General features: G+C 38.1%; 1 protein-coding gene across 1 annotated transcript in view; it reads right to left on the reverse strand.

Annotated features, from left to right (window-relative positions):
- Positions 1-27,252, reverse strand: part of Rnf128 (ring finger protein 128) — a 99,454-nt gene extending 72,202 nt beyond the window's left edge. Inside the window, exon 1 of the mRNA XM_048336876.1 lies at positions 26,578-27,252. Within this exon, the coding sequence (XP_048192833.1) occupies positions 26,578-27,046 (469 nt within the window). The 5' untranslated portion in view covers positions 27,047-27,252. The remainder of the gene's footprint in view (positions 1-26,577) is intronic.
- Between the last annotated feature and the right edge of the window lie 521 nt (positions 27,253-27,773).

Here is a 27,773-nt window from a genome sequence, read left to right on the forward strand (position 1 = left end):
AGAGATGAACACTGTGAGGGAGTACAAAGTCCTGCATGAGTAGAGAGGCAGGAATGTTTGCTTCTGACTCAAGGAATTAAGGGATGTTTCATAGAGAAAGTAACATCTGAGCAGGGCTCCAGGGATAAGGTGGGGTTCTGAGAGGCACAAATTGTGAGGAAGGTATTTCAGTAAAGATACAGCATGAACCGAGTCAGAGTTTCAGTCTATGTAGAATGCAAGTAGTGGGAGACTAAGGAGAAAAAGTCAGCTAGGGCTATGTTGACCTTGAACAATTACATTTCAGGAGTCAGTCTTGATTCATTAGGTAGAAAGACATTGCAGGTATTTTTTTTTACAAGCCTGACTTTTAAAAAATTATATAAGATTCAACAGAGACATTATCAGAACAAAGAAAAGAATTACTACAAACATGTCTAAACGATTCTGCTGTATTTCTTCACTTATTTCCTTGTAAACTAATTACAATTTATGGGCCAACACTGGCTAGCAGACTTCCTGCTATTTTTTTTTTCTTCTTTGAGGAGTGTAATAGGAGTGTAGGTAATTCAGCTGCCCTCACCGAGCTGAAGTATGCTGCTCTCTGTCTGAGTGAATGTGACTCTTATAACAAGGCAACAAACTATATATAAATATATCCAAAGCATACCAAGCACATACAGCTCCTACAGGTACTTGCTAGAGAGTGCATTTGTGAGAAGACTAAGTCTAATACCTGTCGAAAGCTTCTCTCTCTCTTCTTTATATTATGTCAATTATCTCTACAGTCAAGGTATCAGCCAGCCATTTTTCTGGATTTTATTGTCCTTGCCTTCCATAGAAGGTACAGACTTACTGTTAGCAGTTGGCCAATTGTAAAAATATCTGTTGAACAGCATTCCTTTCTTTTCAAAAATGATTTTATCCACTGGCATTACTCAAATTCCTATGTAAAAATTCCATCTTTTTTTTTAAAGATTATAAAACCAGAGTAGTCATTTCACCAAGCAGGATAGCAAGTTAGCACATGGAAAGATGTTCAGTATGACTAGTCATTCAGAAAAACACATATTAACACTGTAATGTGATGAACACCACCTATCATTCAGAGAGGCTAACATGAGCAACAAAAAGCAGCAACTCCAAATGATGGCAAGGATGTGATAGAACTGGCACACCCAATATGGAAAATAATCTGGTGGTTTCTTATAAAACACAACAGAAAACTAACGTGACTCAGCAATTTTAGTCATGGGCCTTGATCTCTCAGGTAAAGAAACATTACATTTACAATAAACCATTCACAGATTTCATGGCTGTTTTTTTCATAATTGCAAAATTATGGAAACCACTCAAATTGCTCTTCAGTGAATAAACAGTAAGACAAACGATAGTACATTCATACCAAGGAATATCACTGAGCAATTAGAAAGAACTATTAATGTATGTGGCAAACTGGATGTATTATATGTCAAGAGAATTTATACTAAGTAAAAAATCTAACCTCCAAAGTTCACTATGATTCCATTTATATAGCTTTTCTTTTCCTTCCTTCCTTCCTTCCTTCCTTCCTTCCTTCCTTCCTTCCTTCTTTCCTTTCTTCCTTTTCTACACAGCATCTTAAAATTGTGGCCTAGGCTTGCCTCAATCTCATGATCCTCCTACCTCAGTCTTTTGAGTTCTGGGATTAAAGACATATACCACTATGCCAATCTTATATAACATTTTGAAATAATAAAAATTATAATAATGGAGAACAGGTTAGTTATTACCCAGTGCTAGGAAAGGGTGTAGTGGAGGAAGGAGTATGTAGTTATAAAAATGCAAGACAATGGCACCTTTTAGCAATGAAATTGTTCTGCATCGGGACTGCGGTACTGGTCACATGAACCTACATATCTGATAGTATTTCATAGGACATTCAAACGAGTGCATGTAAAGCTAGTGAAATATAAGTAAAGTGGGTGGATTATATCAATGCCAATTTCCTGGTTATGATACTGTACTTTCATTATGAAAGGTGATCGCACTGGGGAAAATTAGGTGAAGGGTACTTAAGACCTCTTTATTGCATAAAACTGCATGAGGACCTGCAGTTTCTTTTTAAAATTTTTTATTGTAAAAGTGGTGTACAGAAGCGTTACAGTTATGTAAATCAGTTAGTGACTACATTTCCTTTTGAACAGTGTCATCCCTTCCCTCCTTCTCTCCCAGTTTTTCCTTCCCGACTTCCCTCATCCCCAAGTTGTGTAGCATGGTTTCTTAAAGTTTCAAAAGAGGAATATATGTTGGTTATAATATGCATATTGCTCTGACAATAAAGAAATGAAAAAATGCATACTGTGGTATTAGAATTTTACTTTCAGAAATTACAGTTGTTATACTAGGCTATGGAATTTGAATGATTTCTTAAGACATAATAAAAGGACAAACTAAAATTGACAGTGTATCTAGTTTTAATTTTGTTTTCAGGACACATAGAAACAAAACAGCAGCACCTACTTCTACTTTTTGTTAGTTCATAACGATTTGGAAGCCAGAACTACCTCTGCAAATATAATGGGACCTGTGCACAATTTCAGGTGTTTTATCAACCTCATGAAGCTTATCTAAGGACACCACGTTAGCATTCTCCGCTGCTGCACTGTTCTCCAAGGTAGCCAATGGCTTCATTGCACTATTTGAAATCAGATACAATAAAGCTTTCAGTTTTTCAGTCATATTAATTACAGTTCAGTCAATAGCTGCAAGTGGTGTGTGGTTACCATATTAGGTACAGAGACCGAGTTCTGTATTGCTGCTAAATTTTCTGTTTGACATAATTGCTCTAGAACATTCAGGTTAAGATTTGCTTAAAACTATCAGCTTCATGTACTAATAACTTCAAAATGACTTCAACGACATAAAGACTTCAATGGCTCATCTATACATCCACAGGAACAGCTAACTGTCCTTATGAACGTCTCTTCAGATTATTCTGTTTTTATCCATACATGTCTTGTTTTGCCTTCAGCCTTAAAGGACTCACCAAAATCTTCATTGAATGAAGATTTATAAATTATTTTTTGTGGAGGAGGGGAGATTCACTCAATTTTTTTCATTTATTTCCCCAATTTTTTAATTTAAAACTTTTCAAAGGTAAAGAAACAATGAAATTATAATGAAAATTCTCACCTTTTTTTTTTTTTTTGGCCAGTCCTGGGCCTTGGACTCAGGGCCTGAGCACTGTCCCTGGCTTCCTTTTGTTCAAGGCTAGCACTCTGCCACTTGAGCCACAGTGCCACTTCTGGCCGTTTTCCATAAATGTGGTACTGGGGAATTGAACCCAGGGCTTCATGTATACAAGGCAGGCTCTCTTGCCACTAGGCCATATTACCAGCCCTCTCACCTTTTTTAATCAGATAAAAATATCTGAGTTGGTAAAGCTTTAGTTTTATTTATTTATTCAATCATTTCTGAACTTCCAAAGGTTTTAACAAAGGGTTGCAATTTAATGTGTCCATCTAAGAGTCCAGAGTTTCTTTGATCAGTCATCCATCATTCTCGCCCATCCTGTGTTATCTCCCCTAGACTCACTCCATATTTCCCACTTCCTTTATCACATGTTACAATGATTGTTCTGTCTGTATTTGTCCCAATCCATTTTTCATTCATCCCTTGCATTCCTACTACCTCTGCTTGTTTCCAGCTTCCTGATATTATTATTATTATTATCATTGCTATTACTATTATTTGCTGGAGATCAAACCCAGGGCCTCATGCATACTAGGAAATGCTTAACCAATGAGCTACATTCACAGACTCTTTTTTTATTTTGTTTGGCTAACTGGAGATAAGTGTCTCATGGACTTTCCTGCCTGGGCTGCCTTTGATATGTAATCTTGAGATGTTAAACTCTTGAGTTGCTAGGATTATAGGAGTGAGTGAACCACCAGGTGCCCAGCTAGATCCTATTTTTTGCCAGTTCTGGAGATTTAACTCAGGGCCTGAGCACTGTCATTGTCTTCTTTTTGCTCAAGGCTAGCACTCTGCCATTTGAGCCAAAGCGCCACTTCCGGCTTTTTCTGTGTATGTGGTACTGAGGAATTGAACCCAGGGCTTCATGCCTGCTATGCTAGCACTCTACCACTAAGCTACATTCCCAATCCCAAGATCCTATTTTTGAAAATATTTTAATTATATACAATGACAGAAAAGCACAGGTTTGGTACTTGTCAATAGAAACGGTCATTTTGAATGGATAAACTAATTTTAGAGGAGAATCTAGGTAGAGAATAAACACTAGGAGGTAGTCAAGAATCAGGGCTATTATATAACAACAAAACAACTGGTGAAAACAGATCATTGATTTGCTTTGTTCAGCCAGTATCTTTTCTTTGTTCTAGTGTCATGTAAATATGTATGGTAGTAATGACGGCAAAGGGTTATTAAAATAGGAGGGGGGGGTACGAGGGACAAGGTAACAAACAGTACAAGAAATGTATCCAATGCCTAACGTATGAAACTGTAACCTCTCTGTACATCAGTTTGATAATAAAAATTTGAAAAAAAAATAAAATAAAATAGGAGGGGGAAGAGCGAGCTTTTAAATTCTGTGACATGAAAATAAATAGCTGAGTTGAGTAATAATTTATATGTGTAGGCAAAAAAGGTGGAGAAAATGTAAGAGAGCGTGTGTCTTGCAGTAAGTACCTTTATGGTTCACTGTTGCTCTGATGATTTTCCTGTTAGGAGAATTAGATGCTTAAATCATAAACAACATCCTCACCTTTCTGGCTTTTTCCTTCTTTTTTTTTTTTTTGCCAGTCCTGGGGCTTAGACTCAGGGCTTGAGCACTGTCCCTGGCTTCTTTTTGCTCAAGGCTAGCACTCTACCACTTGAGCCACAGTGGCTGTTTTCTATATATGTGGTGCTGGGGAATTGAACCCAGGGCTTCATGTATACATGTATACATGTATTCATGTATACATGCTACTAGGCCATATTCCCAACCCCTTTTTCCTTCATTTTTTTTTTTTTTTTTTTTTTTTTTTTTTTTTTTTTTTGGCCAGTCCTGGGCCTTGGACTCAGGGCCTGAGCACTGTCCCTGGCTTCTTCCCGCTCAAGGCTAGCACTCTGCCACTTGAGCCACAGCGCCGCTTCTGGCCGTTTTCTGTATATGTGGTGCTGGGGAATCGAACCTAGGGCCTCGTGTATCCGAGGCAGGCACTCTTGCCACTAGGCTATATCCCCAGCCCTTTTTCCTTCATTTTTGAAATCAACTTTTTTTCTTTTATGAATTCAATTTCACTTCTATCTGAAACAAAGTGCAGTTTTCTCAGCCTCACTGTCTTTCCTTTTGAAGAAAATTACAACAGGTCTCAATTACAGATATGGTAGATGGGGAGCAGTGATGTAGATAATATAAAAGAACAGATAATAAAAAAGGCTCTTGGAATTGGCTTTGAAATGCACTTTTCAGCACATTCTCATCTTACCTTTTACACAAGCAGAACATCAGAATGGTAAGAACTGACTTCTAAGGCTGAGAGACCAAAGAAACTTAGCTTGAGGTTTCAACACTGCCAATGGACTAACCACATAATAGATAATTAAAACAATAGCTTAGTATATTTATATTTTGTATAGCACCTTATTCCCATGAGCCTGTAGCCAGAAAACAGAGTCTACCTACTCATTGGTCTTACTCATTCTTGGAATTTACTTGCATGTTTAAGACGGTTGATTTAAAAATAATCAATTAGATTGATTTTTTTATTCAAATGTATTTGGCTGACCTTGGCTAACTGAATGTCCTAGTGTTCTCTTAATTGAAAGAGTTGCCATATGGTGTTAGAAGACATTCGAAATTTCACTTCAGATGTCAATATCTTAAGCTATCATTTAAATATGCTTGAGGCAAGTATTAAGGCATTTGAATTAACCAGAAAAAAAGTGCTCAATATGCCCTCTGCTGGGCCTTTCTTCCAAGATGTTGGAACAAAAAATATGCAATGTCATACCACTATAACTATGATATACAATGAAAACCCTAACATGAATTCACAAAACCTTATGGTATGTCTGGAAATCTTGTTCACTTAGCTAGTTTCAGAAGGAAGATTTAAAATACCATTTAGGGCCAAATCATCTAAACCTTTGCTATACTGCAGAAATTCCCCTGTATTTTATGAAATAAGATGATGTTACTGTCAGGTAATCTGTATAAATATATAAAACTAATTAAGTTCTTCTACTCACAAAAGAATATTTGCAAAAGGGTGGGTTTTAATTCAAGAGTTTTGCAGAATTTGTAAAGGTGTATTTATCTCCCCCCCTTCTACCTCCACCTTGGAAAGTTGATGCCTGCCTAGCTGATGCCTGCTCTATAAATAAGCAAATCTCTCTCTCTGTGTGTCTCTCTCTCCTCTCTCTCTCTCTCTCTCTCTCTCTCTCTCTCTCTCTCTCTGTGTGTGTGTGTGTGTGTGTGTGTGTGTGTGTGTGCATGCCAGCCCAATTCTGGGGCTTGAGCTCAGGAACTATATGATATTCCTCTACCACTTTGCGCACAGCACCATTTCTAGCTTTTTGGTAGGTAATTGAGACAAGAATCTCATGAATTTTCTTGCTTGGCTTGACTTTGAACCACAATCCTCAGATCTCATCTTGCTGAGTAGCTAGGGTTACAGGTATGAGCCACCAGTGCCTGGCAAGCAAATACTCCTATAAATTGTTTTCCTTAGGAAGGAGAATGAAGGATTTGGTTTAGTAAAAATTATTTACATATTTTTTCAAAGTCCCATATGATAAAAGAGCAAATATTTAGCATCATCCTAACAACTTTTCTCAGAGTTAAATGGAGTTGGACACAGTTCAAATCTCTAAATTCTACCCATGCTGATCACATTTTAGTTGACCTATTGCTGTTTGTATTTTCAGAAGAGTCAAATCATGAAACTAGACAGAACATAAACTATTAGTTTTATATTTTCTAGTATAATTGGCACTCAACAATATAATTGAATATAAGGGGGCATTTTCTTTATGATATTTTTTCTGAGGCAATTGTATTAAAAGGGTTTCATTGTATCAAAGTGAAAATTATTCTGAATATTTTAGCCATTTATCTCAATTAAATTGTAGTTCTCTCCATTTATTAAAACATCATTCTCAACTATAAATCATAGTAGACACAACAGTAGTACTTAGAACACTAAGCAAATTATTGTGCTGTGTATTAATACCTGTTTTCCATTGCTTATGAGTGTTAGTGGTATGTCAAAGATTAGGATGAAACTGAGTTGAAGACAGAAAAAAAATCACATCATAGGAACTGAGATTATTATTGAAATTTACACATTTCAGTAGAACATGGAACTTTATAGGTTCTTTTGAACTCAGGGCCTTGCATTTGCTAGAAAATATTCTACCATTTGAATTGTACTTCTAATCCTTAACACTTTACTGCTTAGATTCTCAGAATTCACAATACAATTTCAATAGTTGAATTTATCTGAAAGTAATTTAGAACAGTGGCATTTTATTTGTTCTTGTCATTTAATTTGGCATAAGGCAAGAGGCTTGTGTTACCTTCTATTCGAGTTAGTATTTTTCACTTTAAAGTACAAATAAGATATGCTATACTTTGCATGTTGAGTGTTCCACAAGGGCCTATGTGTTAGAGACTTAGTATCAAGCTTGACACTATTGGGAGTTGATGAAAACCTTAGGGAGTAGGGCATGTTCAGAGTTCTTTGGGCCAGTCATTGACCTCAAAGAGGGATCCCTTGTCTCTTTCTCATTCTCTCTTTTACATTCAGATCATGATGTGAGCAGCCTTGCTCTACCATATGATCCCTACCATGATGTGCTGCCATTCCACATGCCCAAAGGCAATGAGGCCAACCAGCCATTTACTGAAATCTGTGAAACCATGAGTCCAGATAAAGCCTTTGTATTTTTGTAATTTGATTAACTCAGATGTTTGTTATAGTGATAGAAAGTTAACTAATACAAATTATATGATCTGGGAAGACTTTAAAGAACACACTGTTTGCAAGATCTTACTATCTAGGGAAATAGAAATATTCCCATAAGAAATGATAGAAGAAAATGTTCCAAAATAAAGTAAAATAAGGTGAAACAAAACTGCCATAATTTCATGCTTTTAAAATGTCATTACAGGGTAAGGGTATAGTTAGTTAAATGGAAGCATAAAGCAGAAGATTTATAAGGTATTTTTTTCATTCTTCTTTTCTTTTTTGCCAGTCTTGGCCTTTGAACTCAGGGCCTGAGCACTGTCCCTGGCTTCTTTTTTGCTCAAGGCTAGCACTCTGCCACTTGAACCACAGCGCCACTTCTGGCCGTTTTCTATACATGTGGTGCTGGGGACTCGAATCCAGGGCTTCATGTATACGAGGCAAGCAGTCTTGCCACTAGGCCATATTCTCAGCTCTTATAAGGTATTAATGCATAAATAAGACAATTCTCATTAATATTTGCCACATTAATGACATTTTAAGCAAAGATCAACAGGCTGTGAGTATCTCTTTCTTTAGAGAGGCATTAGTAAGATATCAGTAATTTGAACAATTTTTTGCAAATGAACAATGGGAGTATTCTTTCATATTTAACGTTATCCAGTGTCTAAGCATCCATAATAAAAAAGAATGGTACACTTACTGTAAAATTATTTTTCAGATACAATAAAACTTTACTGAACCAGAAGTTCTGAAAGAGTTCTGTTAGAATTATAGAATGTTTCATTATTTCGGAGAAACTCTAGGACTCATTCATAATGAAAATAGATTTATACTCTACATAAATACCAGAATAGTCATCATTATATTGTACAAAAAACATACTTTCCTATTGCTTTAGGAGGTATTCATTTGAAAAAAAAGCAATTGGATAATTAATTCAAATAACTTATATTTTTCACTGAAGCAGTGTTCTGTAGTTCATTAGCTTTGATTATCCTATTGTATTTGTCTGAAAACAGTAATTTTTATATTAAAAATATATTTCATATTTCAGAAATCTGCTTTCAAGGATGCCATAAAGTGCAGCAATAGGAGAATTGGGGTCAAAAGAAACACACAAACAGCATTATTAATTTTGAGTAACAAAATAACAGAAACGACTTGCTACTAAAATGATGTCAAAAAGAAGCACTATTAGATCTGCTCTAATGAATAGCAAAGATTGTTTGCAGGAAACAGTTGCTTCAATATACTGCTTACAAAACGTTTCTATTCTTTGAAGGCCTTTAGCCATTTCAGTATTCCTCTCTGTGCTAAATCCTCCATTTTATGCTTGAACACTGGTGAGAGTTAATGAGGATTTTATATTCTACCCAAATCCACACAATGTGGTGCAACTCACTATAGTGACAATAGCTTATTTACATAAGTAGAAGAGTAACATTATCTTCACAATATTGTACAGTGAAACAAGAGCTGAACTGCAATCTGTTTCCTTCACTCTGTGACCCTGTGTTGGTGCGTGCAGTCTATGTAGCTGTGTGAATCACTGGTGGTAATCTAGGCAGTTCCTATTGCTAGAGCTTTATATAGAAGCAGCCTAACAAAGAAGTCATGTCCCTGGATGCCAGCTAACGATGAGACACCAAATAGCTGTAGGGAAAGCAGATAGAAAAGGAACACTCTGGTGTAATAGCTGGTTATCTTTAAGCTATAGAGCCTAGGCATTTCTGGCATTACAACACTCAAATGGCTATAGACAGAAGTGTGAAAGGGTAGAGTGCTAGCCTTGAGCACAAAGAGGCTCAGGGACAGCACCCAGGCCCTGAGTTCAAGCCCTAGGACCAGCTAAATAAAGAAAAAAAAAGAAATGTGAAATAGGTAGTATTTATTTGCAGGGAAGGGAAGATACGCCTATTTCAGAACTCATTTTTGGTGCTGGGAACGTGGCCTCATGCCAATAATTACTTCCAGCTCTTCATCCATTTATAGTTCTAGTTTACCCTCACTTAGGCCTGTGCTAAGTGCTAGATTTACTGAGGTAAATAGAGCAAGGTCTTGGGATCTTTAGCAGTCCAATATCACATTCAGGTCATACCTTACCTGATCTATTTCAATATCAATGTATTCATTCCTGCTATGGAACCAGTAAAGGGTATGAAGGCAGCCTGACCCAGTATGATGTACCATTTAAACAGTAAGTCAAAGACCCTGTGACTTTTATTTATTTACATAGTTTTATTGTTTGTTAACATAAACTGAGGGGTATCATTGTTATGTTTTCATATAAGCATATAATTTGATCATATTCAACTCTGCTATGATTGTTTCTTATCCCTCTCCTCCAAAACTCCCTTTAAAAATTTTTGCATGCAATTTTAAAAAGTAGATTTCATTATGACCTTTTGTACATGTATACAATGTATTTCTATCACATAGACCTCCTTAATTAATCCCCTATTTATATTGATATCCAATTTTTTGGATCTGGATTCTTCATGTGAGAGAAAATGTATAATATTTGTCTTTTTGAGTCTGGCTTTTCCCCCCATTTAACAAACTTGATGGTCTCCACTTCCATCCCTTTTGGGCAAATGGCATAATTTATTTTTCTTTATGGCTGAATAACACTACCTTATCTTTATTCATTTATCTGCACATGAGCATGTAGGCCAGTTCCATATTTTAGCTCCTATAAATAGTGCTGCTCTTTAAACATAGGTGTGCAGAATTCTCAACTGTATATTGACTTCTATTCTTTCGAATACATGCCCAGAGTAGTTTAGCAGGATCATATGATACTTCTATTTTAGTCCCTTGGGGAACCTCCATGCCAATTTCCATAGTGGCTACACTAATTTACATTTATACAAACAGTGTATTTTCCCCACATTCTTGTCAGCATTTTTATTTCAGTACTGGAGTTGGAACTCAGGGCACCCACTATCTTAATTGCTTGGATGGCCCTTTATCACTTGGCCATGCTTTCAGCCTGCTGTTTTTCTGGTTATTTTGGAGATAGTCTCATGGCTTTTCTGACCCTGCTGGCTTCAAAGCTCAGTCCTTCAGCTTTTTTTTTTTTTTTTGCCAGTCCTGGGCCTTGGACTCAGGGCCTGAGCGCTGTTCCTGGCTTCTTTTTGCTCAAGGCTAACACTCTACCACTTGAGCCACAGTGCCACTTCTGGCCATTTCTGAGGAATCGAACCCAGGGCTTCATGCATGCTAGGCAAGCACTCTGCCACTAGGCCACATTCCCAGCCCTAGTCCTTCAGCTTTTAGCCTTCTGAGCAACTGGATTACATGAACTGGATTACAATGTCCATGAGCCACTGGTCCCTGCATGCCATTCATTTTCTTGATGACATACGTTTTGACTTGGGTGAGCTGGAATCTCAATGTCATTTTGATTTACATATCCTTTATGATTATGGATATTGAACATTTCTTTTTTTTTTGTTTTTGTTTTGTTTTTTTTGGCCAGTCCTGGGGCTTGGACTCAGGGCCTGAGCACTGTCCCTGGCTTCTTTTTGCTCAAGGCTAGCACTCTGCCACTTGAGCCACAGCGCCACTTTTGGCCATTTTTTGTATATGTGGTGCTGGGGAATCGAACCCAGGGCCTCATGTATATGAGGCAGGCACCCTTGCCACTAGGCCATATCCCCAGCCCGAACATTTCTTTATACAGGTATTGGTCATTTGTAATTTTTTGGAAAACTGTTCCATTAATTCACCTATTTATTAACTGAATTATTTTAGCCAAGATTTTAAAGTGATAAAAAATAAGTCAGTGAAGAACAAGGAAGGGACTAATCCAAGAGGAGGATAACTTCATCAGTATCATTTTACTACTACCATATTTTTGAGGGCCTAAAATACAATGGACTGTGTGAGTGGTTTTGTTTCTCTTTTTGCAATGCAAGGACCTCACGCATGCCAAACACATACAACTGAGATCCAATCCTAGCCCCATAAAGTGCTTTCTTTCTTTCTTTTTTTTTTTTGGCCAGTCCTGGGGCTTGAACTCAGGGGCCTGGACTCTGTCCCTGAGCTCTTCAGCTCAAGGCTAAAAGAGTTATCTTTTTATACATTACTATATATCAATTAAACTTCACAACTGCTCTACAAAGCAATACTCCCAGTATTCCCAATTTACTGTTGAGATAATTGAGATAAGAAGACTGGAAAATAGAGAGTTTACATACTTTCCCAAGATTACACAAGGAGAAAACAAACAGCAGGTCTGGGACTGAAATCTTGGTCTGTCTTGCTATCTAGCCCACACCCTCCATCACTACTACCCACATCCCATTACTTTTGGTAAAGCCATGATGCAATTCTGTAGGATTAGGAGATAGAAATGTGAAATGTAAAGTTTGAGAGAATAATGCCTGACACATAATTGGTCTTCAATTAATATTTATTGAGTAAATGCATAAACCTTCCCAATTTAGATTTAAAAAGGTGTATCTTTCTTTGATTCTTATGTTAGAAAACCAGTTGTCAACCAGAACTTACTCTTGCTAAGGGACTTCTTCCTAGCAGCAGATTGCAGAGTTACGCATAGCCTAGTGTATGGGTAAGTAAACAAGAAGCAGGAGCACCCCTGGGCCTTATGCTCCAGGGGTTCTCTACACCTGTTAGCCTCCCAGGTGGTGTAAGTATCTGTGGTAATATGCGTGAAGTTATAGCCTTAGGATTTGTCTTTAGGCTTTCTCTAAACTGCCCTTGTGGAGGCACTGGGTTGAAAAGCCTTTAGGCTAGAATGTGTTCTTTGTTAAATGGTCAAACTGAACACATCTTCTGTTAACCAGAATGTGACTTATCCCTGTACCCTTCTGAGTTTAGTTCCAAAAGGCCCTTACAAAGCTTCTGTGCAAATATATTCCTTTCTTTGCATTATCTAGATTTTCCTTACTCATTTTCTAAATTATTTGTCTGCCTGTATAGGTGAAATAGTACTTAATTCATCAGAATTAATCACAGTAGTCTCCAACTACAGCTAATGTTACGGTACCTGTGTTATCAAACATTTAGACACTGGCTGCATCCAGTAGGAGACTAAAAGATCAGTTGAAAAACTATTTCTGAAAAATAGTTATTAAGTCCATGGTGACATTTTTAGAGCTGAAATAATGTCAAACATCCTCTTGGATTGATTCTACAGTCCTCCCTCAACTGAATTGACTGCTCCCAGGAAAGGAACTCAATTTGCATTTCCATTGAAAAGCTAAAAATACATACATGCAAGTATATGTAGATTGCATTTAATTCAATTTGAGAATGCAGGGTATCCAGGCATTTAATGATTGCAATTTTGACATCCTAATGTCTTGATTAAGTTTCTACTGGTTTCCACTAAAAATCATAATCTTCTCTCTGCAGAGGTAGGTAATTACCATTACTCTTAACAGATAGATTATTTCCCATAATATTTGATTTTTTGAAACAGCCTCAATAGATTTTGTCATGTGGTCATTCTTTATATTGATCTCCTATTTTATGCAATATCTCTCGGATACTCAACTAATATTGAAGTCAAAGACCAGCCTATACCTGAATTAAGGCTTTAAAGTAGTTCCATTTGGAACCTTGGGGCAGATTCGTTTTATATTCAGGGTTGTTCAGTACCTGTAATCTCCCTCTCTGCCCAGGCATTAACATGCTTTTCTTTCATTCTTATGATCTACAATCACAGCTGTAGGAACAAACCCCTGTGGTTTCACTTCTTTCATATTTTCATTTCTAACCTGTGCAGCTCTGTCCTGCTCAGCAACTTCAAGAGTGCCTGCTCCCTTGTGAATAATTCTGTTATGTTTTACATACACTGCCTAACTTTTTACACTGAAAAACCAAGTTCTGTACGAGTCAGCTTGATTCCAGATTTTCATTGAAGTCTTTCTCCTAATTCCACCTGGCTTCTCATTGATTTCATCCTTAGTTCCTGCCCCAAATGGGGGCTAATTTGGTTAATAGTCTGGAGTGCTAACTTCTCCACAGAGCTCTTTCTTCTACTATTTTTTCCCAGGCCCAGGAACGAAACCCCTACTTCTTGGGGACTCATGGCATTTGGTTTTATCACTCTTTATTCCTTTCCTCTCTCTCATGATGGTCACGGACCAGGCTTTCCACTTACCCACATTTGAAATACAGACAACATCCTCTGGGTCAGGTACTTGGTCAGCTACCCTCTGACCTCAGTGTGATCCAACTTTAGGGACTTTTCTTCCATTCTACCCCATTTATCCTACTTTTAGGGCCATATTGTGAATATCATCACCATCTTAATCTGCCTAACCACTGGAATCTTCACAGAAACATCTTCCTCTCAATGCTTGGTCTATAAGCTCTCACTTCCATATCCCAGAGCTGATCTTTGATAAATATTTTATAGCCTGAACATCCATGTTTATAATCCTTTCAATACTGACTCTACAAGTGCTTTATCTCTTTAGCTCTAATAACCAACACTTCTATTATAGTGCTTTTTACAGTCTACCTTCTACTTGTTGCACAAGTACTTGTTCCCCTTACTACATTTTCCTCCTAATAAATACTTTTTTGTGCATGTAGCAGTCCTGTGGCTTGAACTCAGGGGCAGGGTGCTGTCGCTGAGCTGTTCTACTCAAAGCTAGCACTGTATTATTTGAGCCATAGCTCCACTCCTGGACTTTTGGTGGTTAATTGAAGATAAAAGCCTCATGAAACATGATCCCCAGATCTCAGCCTCCTGAATACCTAGGATCACAGGCATGCACCACTAGTGTCCAGCTTCATAATAAAGTTTGTTTTTTTTTTTGCCATTTTTATAACGCCATGCCTAGTATATGCTCACTAAGGAAGGTAATACTGTGTATTCATAAAAAAAAACAAGTATTTAGGACCCAGGATATCACCTTTTAAACCTCGGATCCAAATCTTATTAGTTCTATCTATGACCTATGTACATAGTATTGCTATTAACAATTACCTTCACAAAAAACAACAAATGATCCCAAGTGTACTACTGAAAGAAATGAAGAGCTCCAATTATTATGAGTGATATGGAAAGACTGTCATTTAAAATAAAGATGGAAAGTGAGTGATTTTTGTGTGACAGCCCTCCTGGGGTTAGAACTCAAGGCCTGGGCACTGTCCCTGAGCTTCTTTTGCTCAAGGCTATACCACTTGAGCTACAAGCTACACTTTTAGCATTTTGGGGGGTAGATTTTTGGAGGTAAGAGTTTCATGGACTTTCATGCCCAGGCTCAATTTGAACCATGATTCTCAGATCTCAGCCTCCTGAGTAACTTGGATTACAAGCTAGAACCACTGGTGCCTGGCTAACAAGTGAATTTAAAAGCAAGTTTTCATTTTCCAGTAACTTGTTTTTTCTACTGCGATGTCAATGTATTGATTATTGCTAGAGACTAGATAATTTGACCACATGGTGTCACTAGCATTGCATAATGAAGTGACTAGTTAGTAAATAGATCATGCTGGGAATATTAAATTTTAGATTAAAGATTACCTACATCTACAACTGAAAAATGGTAAGTAATATTATATTTAAACATTTCTGTACTCTAAGCAGTCCTTGAACCTTGGTAGACTAGGTTCATGTTTGCATGATAGGAGGAGAGATGCCCTTAAATACCATTTCCTCAAATCCACTCTTACACAGTTCTGTCGGAGCTCCTAATACTAATACCAGTACCAATCTCTTCTTTTCTCTAATGATGTACTGTTTCCTGGTGACACAATTAAATGTCCTCAGGCAACTTTATCAAAATAGCTCCTGAATATCTTAACAGTTTCCTAAATGAGTAAGGCAGAGGCCTTGCAAGTTTATATGAAAATGAATATAATGTTACATGAAGTCCTTGCTGCCTAGAGACTGGTCTTGAATGATGAAGGAAGGGTGACTGGGTCACGAGCACTTCCTCATCAAGTGGGCTAAAGACTTACAAAGAGACTTCTCTGATGAGGAATTGAGAATGGCCAAGAGACATAAGAAAATATGCTGTACATCACTGGCCATAAAAGAAATGCAAATCAAAACAACATTGAGATTCCATCTCACCCCAGTAAGAATGTCATATATCAAGAAAGCTAACAATAACAATTGTTGGAAGGGATGTGGCCAAAAGGGAACCCTACTTCACTGTTGGTGGGAATGTAAACTGGTTCAGCCACTATGGCAAGCAGTATGGAGATTCCTCAGAAGGCTAAATATAGAACTCCCCTATGAACCAGCAGCCCCACTTTTGGGTATCTATCCAAAAGACCACAAACAAAATCACAGTAATGCCAGCAGCACAACAATGTTCATCGCAGCACAATTTGTCATAGCTAGAATCTGGAACCAACCTAGATGCCCCTCAGTAGACGAATGGATCAGGAAAATGTGGTACATATACACAATGGAATATTATGCCTCTATCAGAAAGAATGACATTGTCCCATTTGTAAGGAAATGGAAAGACTTGGAAAAAATTATACTAAGTGAAGTGAGCCAGACCCAAAGAAACATGGACTCTATGGTCTCCCTTATTGGGAATAATTAGTACAGGTTTAGGCAAGTCATAGCAGAGCACCACAAGGCCCAATAGCTATACCCTTATGAACACCTAAGGTGATGCTAAGTGAAATGAACTCCATGTTATGGAGACAACTGTTATATCACAGTTGTAACTACTTTCAACATCCCATGTGTATCTGTAGCTTCTATTATTGATGGTGTTCTTGTATCACCTTCCTGTGGTTGTACCTACACTATCTCTGTAATCTTATCTGAGTATATTGGAAACCGTGTATACTGGTATTGGAACTAGGAAATTGAAAGGGAATACCAAAATTGAGAGACACAGGGTAAAAAAAAACAACTACAAAAGCGATACTTGCAAAACTGTTTGGGGTAAGTGAACTGAACACCTCAAGGGGGGAAAGGGAAAGGGGGAGAGGGGAGGGGGGTATGAGGGACAAGGTAACAAACAGTACAAGTAATGTATCCAATGCCTAACGTATGAAACTGCAACCTCTCTGTACATCAGTTTGATAATAAAAATTTGAAAAAAAAAGAAAAAGAATCAAGGTTGCTGAAAAGGGACAGGACATCTAAGAGTCACTAGCTTACTTTCTAGTCTTGTTCACGTGCCCAAGCATTTCTTCTGTACTGTATGCACTCATAAACACACACACACATACATACATTGTTTCTTAATAATTATCCAGTCCGGGCACCAGTGGCTCACGCCTGTAATCCTAGCTACTCAGGAGGCTGAGATCTGAGGATCGAGGTTCAAAGCCAGCAGGGGCAGAAAAGTCTGTGAGACTCTTATTGTCAATGAATCACCAGAACACTGGAAGTGGCTCTGGGCTCAAAATGGTAGAGTGCTAGCCTTGAGCTAAAGAGCTCAGGGACAGCACCCAGGCCCAGAGTTCAAGCCCCATGACCGACAGGAAAAAAATTATGAGTAATTCTGAGGGGAAAGCAATGTTCTAACAGCAAATCATAATAAATGAAATATTAAATGTTTAGGAAGAAGGTCTAGAAGAGTGGCTCAAGTGGTAGAGTGCCAGTAAGGCAAGCTGAATGAGTGTGAGGCCCTGAGTTCAAACCTCAGTACTCTCAGGGGAAAAAAGTTTAGGAGGGAAAGAAGGTTGGAGGCATAGCTCAAATGATAGAACAGCCTAGCAAGTACAAGATCTTGACCCTCAGAGCCTCTCTCTCTCTCTCTCTCTCTCTCTCTCTCACACACACACACACACGTTTAAAAGGATGAGGCCAAGGGGTAAGCAAAGAATGTATTAATGAACAAAATGAATATATTTAAATGCTTACAAAATAGTCCCAATTCCTTACAAAGAACTGTGCTTTATTTCACAGTGAATTTCTTTTTGGTTTGTTTGTTTTTTTTGAAAATCGGTGCCCAGAGGTATTGTAGTTTTCTTTATAAATATACCTATCTTATGAATTTATTTATGTTTCCATGTACCTGTACCTAGGGAACATATGTTACAAGCAGGCATTTGTGTAAGAGAGGAACTAAAATTTTATTGTAAGGTAGGTTATATAAAGGCGTATAGTATTTACAGTTGGTTATTTCTTTTTGTGTGTATGTTAGTCCTTGGGCTTGAACTCCTGAGTTCAAAAAGTTCAGGACTTGAACTTCTTTGCTTAAGGCTGGTGCTCTACCACTTGATCCACAGTTCTATCTTCTGGCATTTTTGGTGGTTTAATTGGAGATAAAAATTTCATGAACTTTCCTGCCCAGGTTGGCTTCAAACTGTGATCCTCAGATCTCAGCTTCCTGAGTAGCTAGGATTATAGGTGGGGGCTACTAGTGTTGTGCTAAGTCGGAAATGACCACCAAGAAGGCCACCGAGACTCAGACGTTCCGAAATGCAAAAGCAAGGCAAGGCTTTATTTAAGCGAGCTGCAACTCGGGCCACGTCCTACCCACCGACACAGCAGAGGTTAGGAGGAAGCCCCGAGCTACGATTGCACAGGGTTTATAAAGGCAAAAAACAAAGTTACAACAATCAGCTGTTCAAGCAAGCAAGATTAGGACACAGGTACAAATCTGATTGGCTCAGGGTTCGAGGCATTCTAGGGGTGGTCAGAATTAAGCATTCCCAGCGGTTAGAGTTCTAGACTGACTGGGCCCTAATGGGCTTGTCCTGGGTCTGCTCACAGGGCCTGCTTATCTCAGGTTCACGTGGTAAAGTGGGGTTCATGTGGTAAGTTGGGGTTCACGTGGTAAAGTGGGGCCTGACTTCAAAGTCTGGCACTTCACTAGCACCTAGCAATGATGTGTATTACTAATCAGATGAAGGCCTAGACAATTGGAAAGAATTAAAAGATGCTAGTTGAAAAGAAGAGTCAAAACTTTGTAGGGGAAATAATCATTTGTCTTGAAAATTCGAGCAAATCAATGGATAAATAATAAAAACAAATACAAATTTAGTAAGGTGATCATATGCAACATTAGTAGTTTTCTTATGGATCACTCAAGGCTAAACTCTGACACTTGAGCCACAGCACCACTTCTGGGCATTTTCTATATATGTGGTGCTGGGGAATGGAACCCAGGGCTTCATGTATATGAGGCAAGCACTCTTGCCACTAGGCCATATTCCCGGCCCTTATCTATCCTTTTATACACAAAGTGAAACTGCTTTCTAGTTTCTTAAATATTTATTTATTCAACAACTAAGGAAGACCTTGTAATATGCTCAGCACAGGAGTACAATAGCAAATGTCATGGTCATGCTCACTGTCCTTCTGCAACTTATAATATAATGGAAGGGACATGTAATAAGCAAATAACAGATAATTATGTCCGATGAGAAATTTAAGCCAGTAGTGTGCAGCAGGTTAGATGGGAAATAAAGTGGGTATGCTTGAGGGAGACCTCTTAGAAGAAGATACTTATAAACTAGGACTTGGAATGAGGGTGAGTTAGAAGGAGAAAAGCAAGTGAAAGTGCCCTGTGCAGATATAACCTCATGTGTTGGAGAAATTGTTAGAATGTCAGTGTGGTTGAAATAATGTTTGGGAGAGGGAGGAGTGGGTTGCTAGGCTTGAGAGGTAAGCAAAGGTAAGTAATGCAAATCCTCTCTAACATGATAAAGTTCAGCTTTTATTTGCATAATCATGGAAAATCCCTGGGAGTGAGGCTTTGAGAAAAGAAGTGATATGATTAACTCATATTTTTATTTTTTTAATTTTTTTATTTTTATTTATTTATTTTTTTTGGCCAGTCCTGGGCCTTGGACTCAGGGCCTGAGCACTGTCCCTGGCTTCTTCCCGCTCAAGGCTAGCACTCTGCCACTTGAGCCACAGCGCTGCTTCTGGCCGTTTTCTGTATATGTGGTGCTGGGGAATTGAACCTAGGGCCTCGTGTATCCGAGGCAGGCACTCTTGCCACTAGGCTATATCCCCAGCCCAACTCATATTTTTAGATCTTACTGGCTGCAGTAGAAAATACATGATCCAGGCAAGAAGCAGGGGACCCAATCTGCAGTTGTCAGCATGAGAGCTTTGTGAGTATCTACCTCAGAGGGTTCCTGCACTAAATGAGTCAGTGTATAACCCAAGCTGTGGCTCAAATGATAGAGCACTAGCCTTGAACACAAAAGCTCAGGGACAGTATCAGGCCCTGTGTTTATGCCCCAGAACTAGCACAAAAGAAAAAAATAGTAGCTTGTACTAGACTAGTGGTAGCAACCATTTTTAAGTCAGCAATGTGTGAGAAAAGGGAGAAAGAGGAACTGCAAGTTCAAAGGCTTGTGCACATTTCTCTTAGCTAATCAACAGAAAAAAGGACTGGAGGGGCTGAGGTTTGGTTATGTGGGGAAGAAGGGCACGTGATAAGATCTTAACCATATAGTGTTATGTAGGCCTGGACACTACACCTGAATTTGAATCTTACTGTGCGAGGATCATGTTAGCTGGCCAATAGAGAGAGGTCAGAGTTTCAGGAAGAACAGGTAGGAGCCTGTCACAGTAATCTAGCTGGGAGATAATGTTGACTTGGACTTAGATGAAGAAGCAGATGTGAAAAAGAAGGATAGATGTTAGGAATTCCTGGAGGTATAATCAGTGGGACTTTTATTGGGATGTGGGAGTGAGAATGAAGAATATACTAAAGGTGATTTGCAGGCAGGGACGACTTCAGTGGACTTGAGGAACTGAAAACCCTGGGTAGCTAGCGCTCAGTGAGTGGAAGAGGAAACAGTGTGAAGAGAAGATCAGAGTGTCAGGCAGGAGTCAGGAGTCAGTACTGGATAAGACATAGAAGATGTCATGCAAAGCCCCTATAGTGGATTTTTTTCTCTTGGCAGTATTGGAGTTGAATTTAGGGTTGCATGTTTACTAGACAGGTACTCTATTTCTGAGCCATGTACCTAGTTCTTTGTCTTGGTTATTCTTTTGACATGTTCTTGCTTCTTGCCTATGTACATAAGACGAGATCCACCTATTTTATACTTCCCATCACATTGGGATGACAGTATATATGCTGCCACACCCAGGTTCATCTGAGGAAATGGAATCCTGTGGACTTTTCTGTCTGGGTTGACCTGGAACTGTGATCCTCCCATTCTCACCCTCCCAAGTAGTTGGCATTATAGGCATGAGCCTCCAATACCAGGATTTAAGCAGCTGAGATTTGTGTTTTCTAGAAAAACAATTTTGGCTCAGGAGAGGCGTTGGGTTTGGGAATGAGGCAAGAGGAGCAGGGAGGTCAGTAAGTAATGTACTGTACAGAACAAAGAGTGGGTGATGTCTTTTTTAAAACTGACATCAATTAGTTACAGAAGGTGAGTTTTATTTTAACAAGTGCATTTATGTGTACAATGCATCTTGATCACTACCCTCCCTCTTACTATTCTTCTTATGCTCCCCTCTTTCCAAAACCAGCCTCATCAAGTGGCATACTTCTATTTTCAGACATGTACATAAAATATTTTGTCTATATTCCGTTTGTCTGCCCCCTATTACTAATACCTATACTTCAGACAAAATATGTTTCAACTTCCTGATGTTTGTTTTTGTTAAAGTGTATATTGTGTCAAGGGGTTTCATCATGGTATCTCACACATGAATATACCATACTTTGTTCAGATTGATTACATACATACAATTCTGTATGTGCCTATGTATATATTTAAATTTTAGGTCTTACCAAGGATAATGTCTTGATAGGGCACAGAACTAGACAGATATGAGGTTTCATTTACAGTGTATTAATCAGTGTGTATTAAGCTCTCTGTACAAAATATAGATTTCTGAGTGTAAGTCCTACTGAAGAGATTTTATCCTCTCATTTCAGTTATATATAGTATGATTTATTTTCACCTTTTAGTCCCCCACAAAAAGATTTGTATGTAGCATGTGAGTATTCCCCTATGATTAAACCCTTCCTTGGCATTCACTTACTTGCTTTGGAATTACTGAACACTGGGAGCTCTGAAACACTGCAACCCTTAATTTGTAATCTACCTTGTTAGTCAAAGATAAAAAATAAGAATCTCACAAAATGTTATCATTCCCAGATTACTGACTTTGCTGGCATAAACTATATTCAAACTTAAGCATTTTGTAAGATAATTTACCTTTAAATAGCACATTAAACTTTCACAAACTGTCTGCTCAGCAAACCAGTGCTTAAATGTTCTGAATTTATTCCTTATATAGCTCAGGGGACTCAACTTTTCTTTTCCATTTGTGATAGAACTTAATAGCAGTCTTCAGGGTTTGGAAAGTATTGTTCAGAAGTTGTATACTTACTCAAGGGCTAGGTAAACATTTCTTTCCATTTTAATGCAACAAGATTCAAAATCAATCCCCACAACAAATTGGGAAGCTTTGAATTAAAGGTTTATTTCTAAGTAATTAATTCTCTTCAATGCAAGCTCTCCTCAGAATGAAGTTGTTCACTTCAGAAAAGGAACGTTGCTAGCAGGGAGGCTGTAATTGAGCTGGCACAGAGGTAAGGACATTATGTACATATAGCATGAATCCATTAGTATCAAAGTATGCAGAAGCATCCCTTAGGCTTGTTGGGACCATTGGAGGCAGCCTACCAGAGAGGGGAAGGACAGAAAGGTACAAGGACATTAGAGGAGTGAATGGATTTGCATATCAATAAGGATGTGAGCAAAGTAGAAAGAAACAAGTGGCCTTTGATATCTAGCATCTAGTCTGGCATGATTAGCTGGGCCTTGGTGTACTCTTGTTGAACATAGATGATCTCATGGCACATCAGAGAAGGTCATTCTGTGACCATGATGGATCAAAATATAACCAGTGTACTCTATAATCATGTCTTCATCCAGATAAAATAGGAACAATGTGTAAGTCACAAGAAGGACCAAATAGTCCCTGTCCTGGACAATATGACTATTGCTTCTTTATCCATTACATCACTAGTCTTCTGATAGTCTTCCTCACTTACATAAAATGATTTATTTAGAAACAATCAGAATTTCCTCAACTTCCTGACAGTGTCCAAATGTGGAACAAAGCCTACTAGGGGATCTACCTTGTCTGTTTACTTGGGAATTTCCTGGGTTCAGAATAGAAGTGTCTACATCCTGGGAAACCCCTTAACATGAAACAAAGTAAGATGTTTGGTTAACAAGCTGTTTCCTTAAAGCTTCCTCCAAATACCTTATGCAAAGCCAATCTGACTGAGATGGCCCAAGGTTGCCTATGTTGGAATTCTCTCTTTGATCCAACAAGTAATAGACCCAACATTGTAAACCACAGGTGTGTTTCTGTCTTTGACTGAAGGGCATTGGCCATTGTAAGAAGTAAAGAGACTTATCATTATGGAAGGGCTAGTAAGACCTAGCATGGGAAAAGGGGCAAAAAGAAATGGAGAGGGAGGGGAGCTAGAGAAGAGTGGAGCACACTCTAGTTTCCTAACAAGATAGTTTATAAGGATGAAAAAAACATGAAACGATGAAAGGTGAAGTCATGAGCTTTGGTAGAAGGCTGAACTCCTGTCTCTAACCTCTGTGTTGAAACAAAACAATCATGATAGCCAGGAGCTGGTGACTCATGGAGATCATGGTTCAAAACCAGTCTGGACTGGAAACTCTGTCATATTCTTCATATTCTTATCTGCAACTAACCACTAAAAAGTCAGAAGTGGAGTTGTGGCTCAAGTGATGGAGCACTACTAGCCTTGAGCACAGAAGCTCAGGGACAATCCACAGGCCTTGAGTCAAGCCTCAGGACTGGTACATACATACACTCACACACACACACACACACACACACACACACACACAAAATCAAGAATTAATCAGTTTTTTTATGACATAGAGGATGATCATACTGTTTTCAAAGCCATACTTGCTCCACCTTGTCAACTGAGTCACTGAATATGTTTTATATAAGGATTAATTTTATAAGGAAGAAGTGCAATGATATACTACTTACTAGTTGACAGCCCTAAAAATGGAAATGAACTACAATTTTCATTCTGTGGAGTTGAGATCATTCTATGTCCAAATATAATATCTTATTGTATAATTGCAGCTTGGCCTTATGATCCTCCTGCCTCATTGTCCTGAGTGGTGGTCTGCACCCTCATGCCTGGGTATCTTTTTTAGTTTGATTTTTTTTTAATTTTTAGGTAAGGAGTTTCCTACTATGTTGCCCAAGTTGGCCTCAAACCTGCCATCTTTCCATGTTAGTCTCCTGAGTAGCTTGGATTACGGATGTGTACTTATAATTGGGAGCAATGCTGTATCTTAAAAAATGCTTTTAGTCCTATGTCTTGCATTATATTGGAGGCATGTATTCAATGTTATGTCTGCTTCCTTTTACAAACTCTTTTCAGAAGCTGGATCTCAGTGGCTTCATGCCTATAATTCTAACTTCTCAGGAGGCTGAGATCTGAGGACCATGGTTCAAAGCCAGCCAGGGCAGGAAAGTCCATGAGACTCATCTCCAATCAACCACCAGAAAACTGACAGTGATGCTGTGGCTTAAAGTGGTAGAGTGCTATCCTTAAGCAAAAAGCTCAGAGACAGAGTCCAAGCCCCGAGTTCAAGCCTCATGACAGACAAAAACAGAAACAAACAAAAAAACTATTTTCAGATCCATATTCAAATAATAGTTCACATATCTTTTGGAGGGATTTACAATGTGACCTTTGGCAAGTATTTTCAGTTCAGCAGTGGGGTACCTACAGTCCACTAGATATTGGTCCCTACTGCAAATTGCAAATGAAGTTTTGAAAACAGGTCTACTATTTATTTTGATACTATGTAGGCTTTCAAAATAGCAAGAGTGACTAATCAGAATGTGACCTGCATGCCAAAGGAAACCTAGAGCACTCAGGCTTCCTAAGTTTCAATACAATGGAAATAGCTTTCTTAGAAGAGGTTTATTTCCCAGTTTTCTAGTGAAAGCTGCATGGCTTTCTTTCCAAAAATAAATAACTCAAAAAAAATATATGAACACTCAGGGAATGTTTGAAAAGAAAAAAAAAGTAATGCCAGAGCTCTGGCCATGTCTATGGCAGCTAGTAGCATTTTTGTATGTGCATTATGCTTGTTGTACAAAAAGACTATCTTATTTGGCTCTTTGGTAATCAGAGAAACAAGCAGCTTGTCTTCCAAACATTCACAGTGAACTTCTACATCATAGGTATATAACTTGGAATGTTCTGAGCACTCTACTAGTCTTAACACAAATTGAGTTTCTTAGTTTTAAAATTCTGAAGTCACTCATTTTCTTACAGGGAACACATTTGATGGTGATAATACCAATTACCAAAATTTTGTATTCATTTACTGGCAACTCTTTCTTTGTTTGAAATGTTTAACTTTACACCTCTTGGCTAAAAATCATGGTAAACAATAGAGACACCCACCACAGTGTAGAAAATCTGGGTTAGAAGTCTACTTCTTTACTGGTTTACATGTTAGTGGCATTTTTTTTTTTTTTTTGGCCAGTCCTGGGCCTTGGACTCAGGGCCTGAGCACTGTCCCTGGCTTCTTCCCGCTCAAGGCTAGCACTCTGCCACTTGAGCCACAGCGCCGCTTCTGGCCGTTTTCTGTATATGTGGTGCTGGGGAATCGAACCTAGGGCCTCGTGTATCCGAGGCAGGCACTCTTGCCACTAGGCTATATCCCCAGCCCCTGTTAGTGGCATTTTTACAAAACCGAAAAACTAATTCCTAGAAGTAAATTTCTTTGAAAAGTTAATGAATTCATTGATTCTGTTTACTTAATAGCTATTAGTAAACATTTCTAAGGGATATCTTTAGTTTTGATGTGTCCCTATTGGCACCATACTCTTCCTTTTCTAAAAATATATTTATTTTTTACTTGACAAATGAGTTGCCATTCAACAAAGCAGTTTATGAATACAATTTGTCACCCCTTTCAACATTCTCACCCATCCTTCTCAACCCATTCCTTCCCTCACTTTTCTTCAATTTTATAGGATACACATTGAATTGTTGACTGCATTCTCCCTACCTTTCTCTTCATTCATCTACTGCCCTCCCCTTGACCCTACTCCAGCCCTTTTAAGTATCTATTTCCTGGAGTTCATTTTGTTGAAGTATGATTTTGCCTTTCTCAATTTCATATCCTTCCTTAATGCATATGATTTCTTACAGAATAGTTTTATGTATTAGTCTCCTGAACAGAATCAAACCTTACATGTATAGAGTCAAAAATCTCATTCCTAGAATATTTTACACTTAAATATAGTATTGCTTGATCATCATAATAAATCAGTCTTTGAGCTTCATACATACATATTCAAGTATGTGTAGTATATATTCCTTTTGGCAGGAGAAAATTGTATTGGAAAGTACATATAATAAAATTACAATGGTATTTTTAATGTTTAGTGGTAAAGGCCCAGCTTATTAAGAATCAATTACAAAACACAAAACTAATAGAGATAAGGATACTGGAAAATATATAACATCTCTTCATGAATTGCTAATATCCTTAGGACAAATTAATTAAAATATTGAGTATAGTAATTCCAAGTTGTGCCAGGCAGGAAATTTAAAGTAAAATTGCATAACTTCATTGCCAGATCCTAGAGTCATCCAAGCTGGAAATGCCAATTAAGTTAAAAGAAAACATTAAGTCTCTTTGGGAATCAATTTTTACTTACCAAAATTTGCCATCTCTATTGTTCGGTTACCAGGCTCTGGAGCATTGTAAATCACAACAGCATCAGCATTTCTTCGAGCAGCTATTTGAATTTTTTCAGAAAAGGTACAATTACCTCTTTCTATTAGTGCAATCCAGGGCTTCTCAGCATTGGTAAACTCAGTATTGTAGTCACAAGCTTGGTAGTTATTGTTCTTAGGGATTGCTACTACTCCAATAGCATTGATCACTGGTGAAGCTGATCCATAAACACCACATTCACACATGTCTGTTGTGGTATAGTTGCTGGTTTCATTATAATAAGTCACAGTCACATAGGCTTTCACTGAAAAAGATGCCGTACTTTTGAGTAAAAAGACAAAAATGACAAGGAGCTGGAAAACACTGTACTTGTTCTTCTGGTTCATTGCTAGTTCATTTAAGCATAAACGGCAAGATATCTGCTGATATTTCCAACTATCAGTCACCATTGTCCACTCATGTCCCTGCTAAACAGAAGTTTGAAATTTCAGTTGCCAGGCAGGTAACTGATCTCACCTCTAGCAACGTAAGCTCTGAATACATCAGCTCTTTTTCACTTTAGTTATCTACATTTGTGTTTGCTGGTCCCTCCTCCATATATAACCTTTAGCCGGACTAGCTTAATGACACCATCAACTTTATTCTACACGGGAACTTATCAGAATTTGGATGACTTCCTGCAGTGAATTTCTTTCCTTCTTCTTAATGTTCCAGCTAATGCACTTTCATAAACATGGAGTGGATTGGAATGAGGAACTGGACTCTTGGGAATCCCACGTGACAAGGCTGAAAGTCACCTCTCAGAAAATCTAGAACACTAAACTGGTTTTCCAAGCCCTGCTGAAATATGCTATCAATCCATCCAGCTGGGAGTGAGTTAAAATCCATAATTTTATTGGCTATGCTGCTAGTAGGATAGATTTTGATGCCTATTTTTTTCTCTAATTTCTTTCTGATTTTTTTTCTAGCAGCTTCCCCAGAGAATATCCTCTGCTACCTTGTTTATTCATTAGCAAGTAAACATGTTTTAGTGGTTACAGATCTCTAAGTACAGTCCTTTGCCCATGGTAGGTACTCAAATATTTACTGATTGATACCTATGAACTGTTTCATTCTTTCAATTTCCCTTCCCTATACATATATTATACTCTAAAAAAGACTGCTCCAGTTTAATTT

Source organism: Perognathus longimembris, chromosome 28, assembly GCF_023159225.1.
Source record: "Perognathus longimembris pacificus isolate PPM17 chromosome 28, ASM2315922v1, whole genome shotgun sequence".
Taxonomy (NCBI): domain Eukaryota; kingdom Metazoa; phylum Chordata; class Mammalia; order Rodentia; family Heteromyidae; genus Perognathus; species Perognathus longimembris.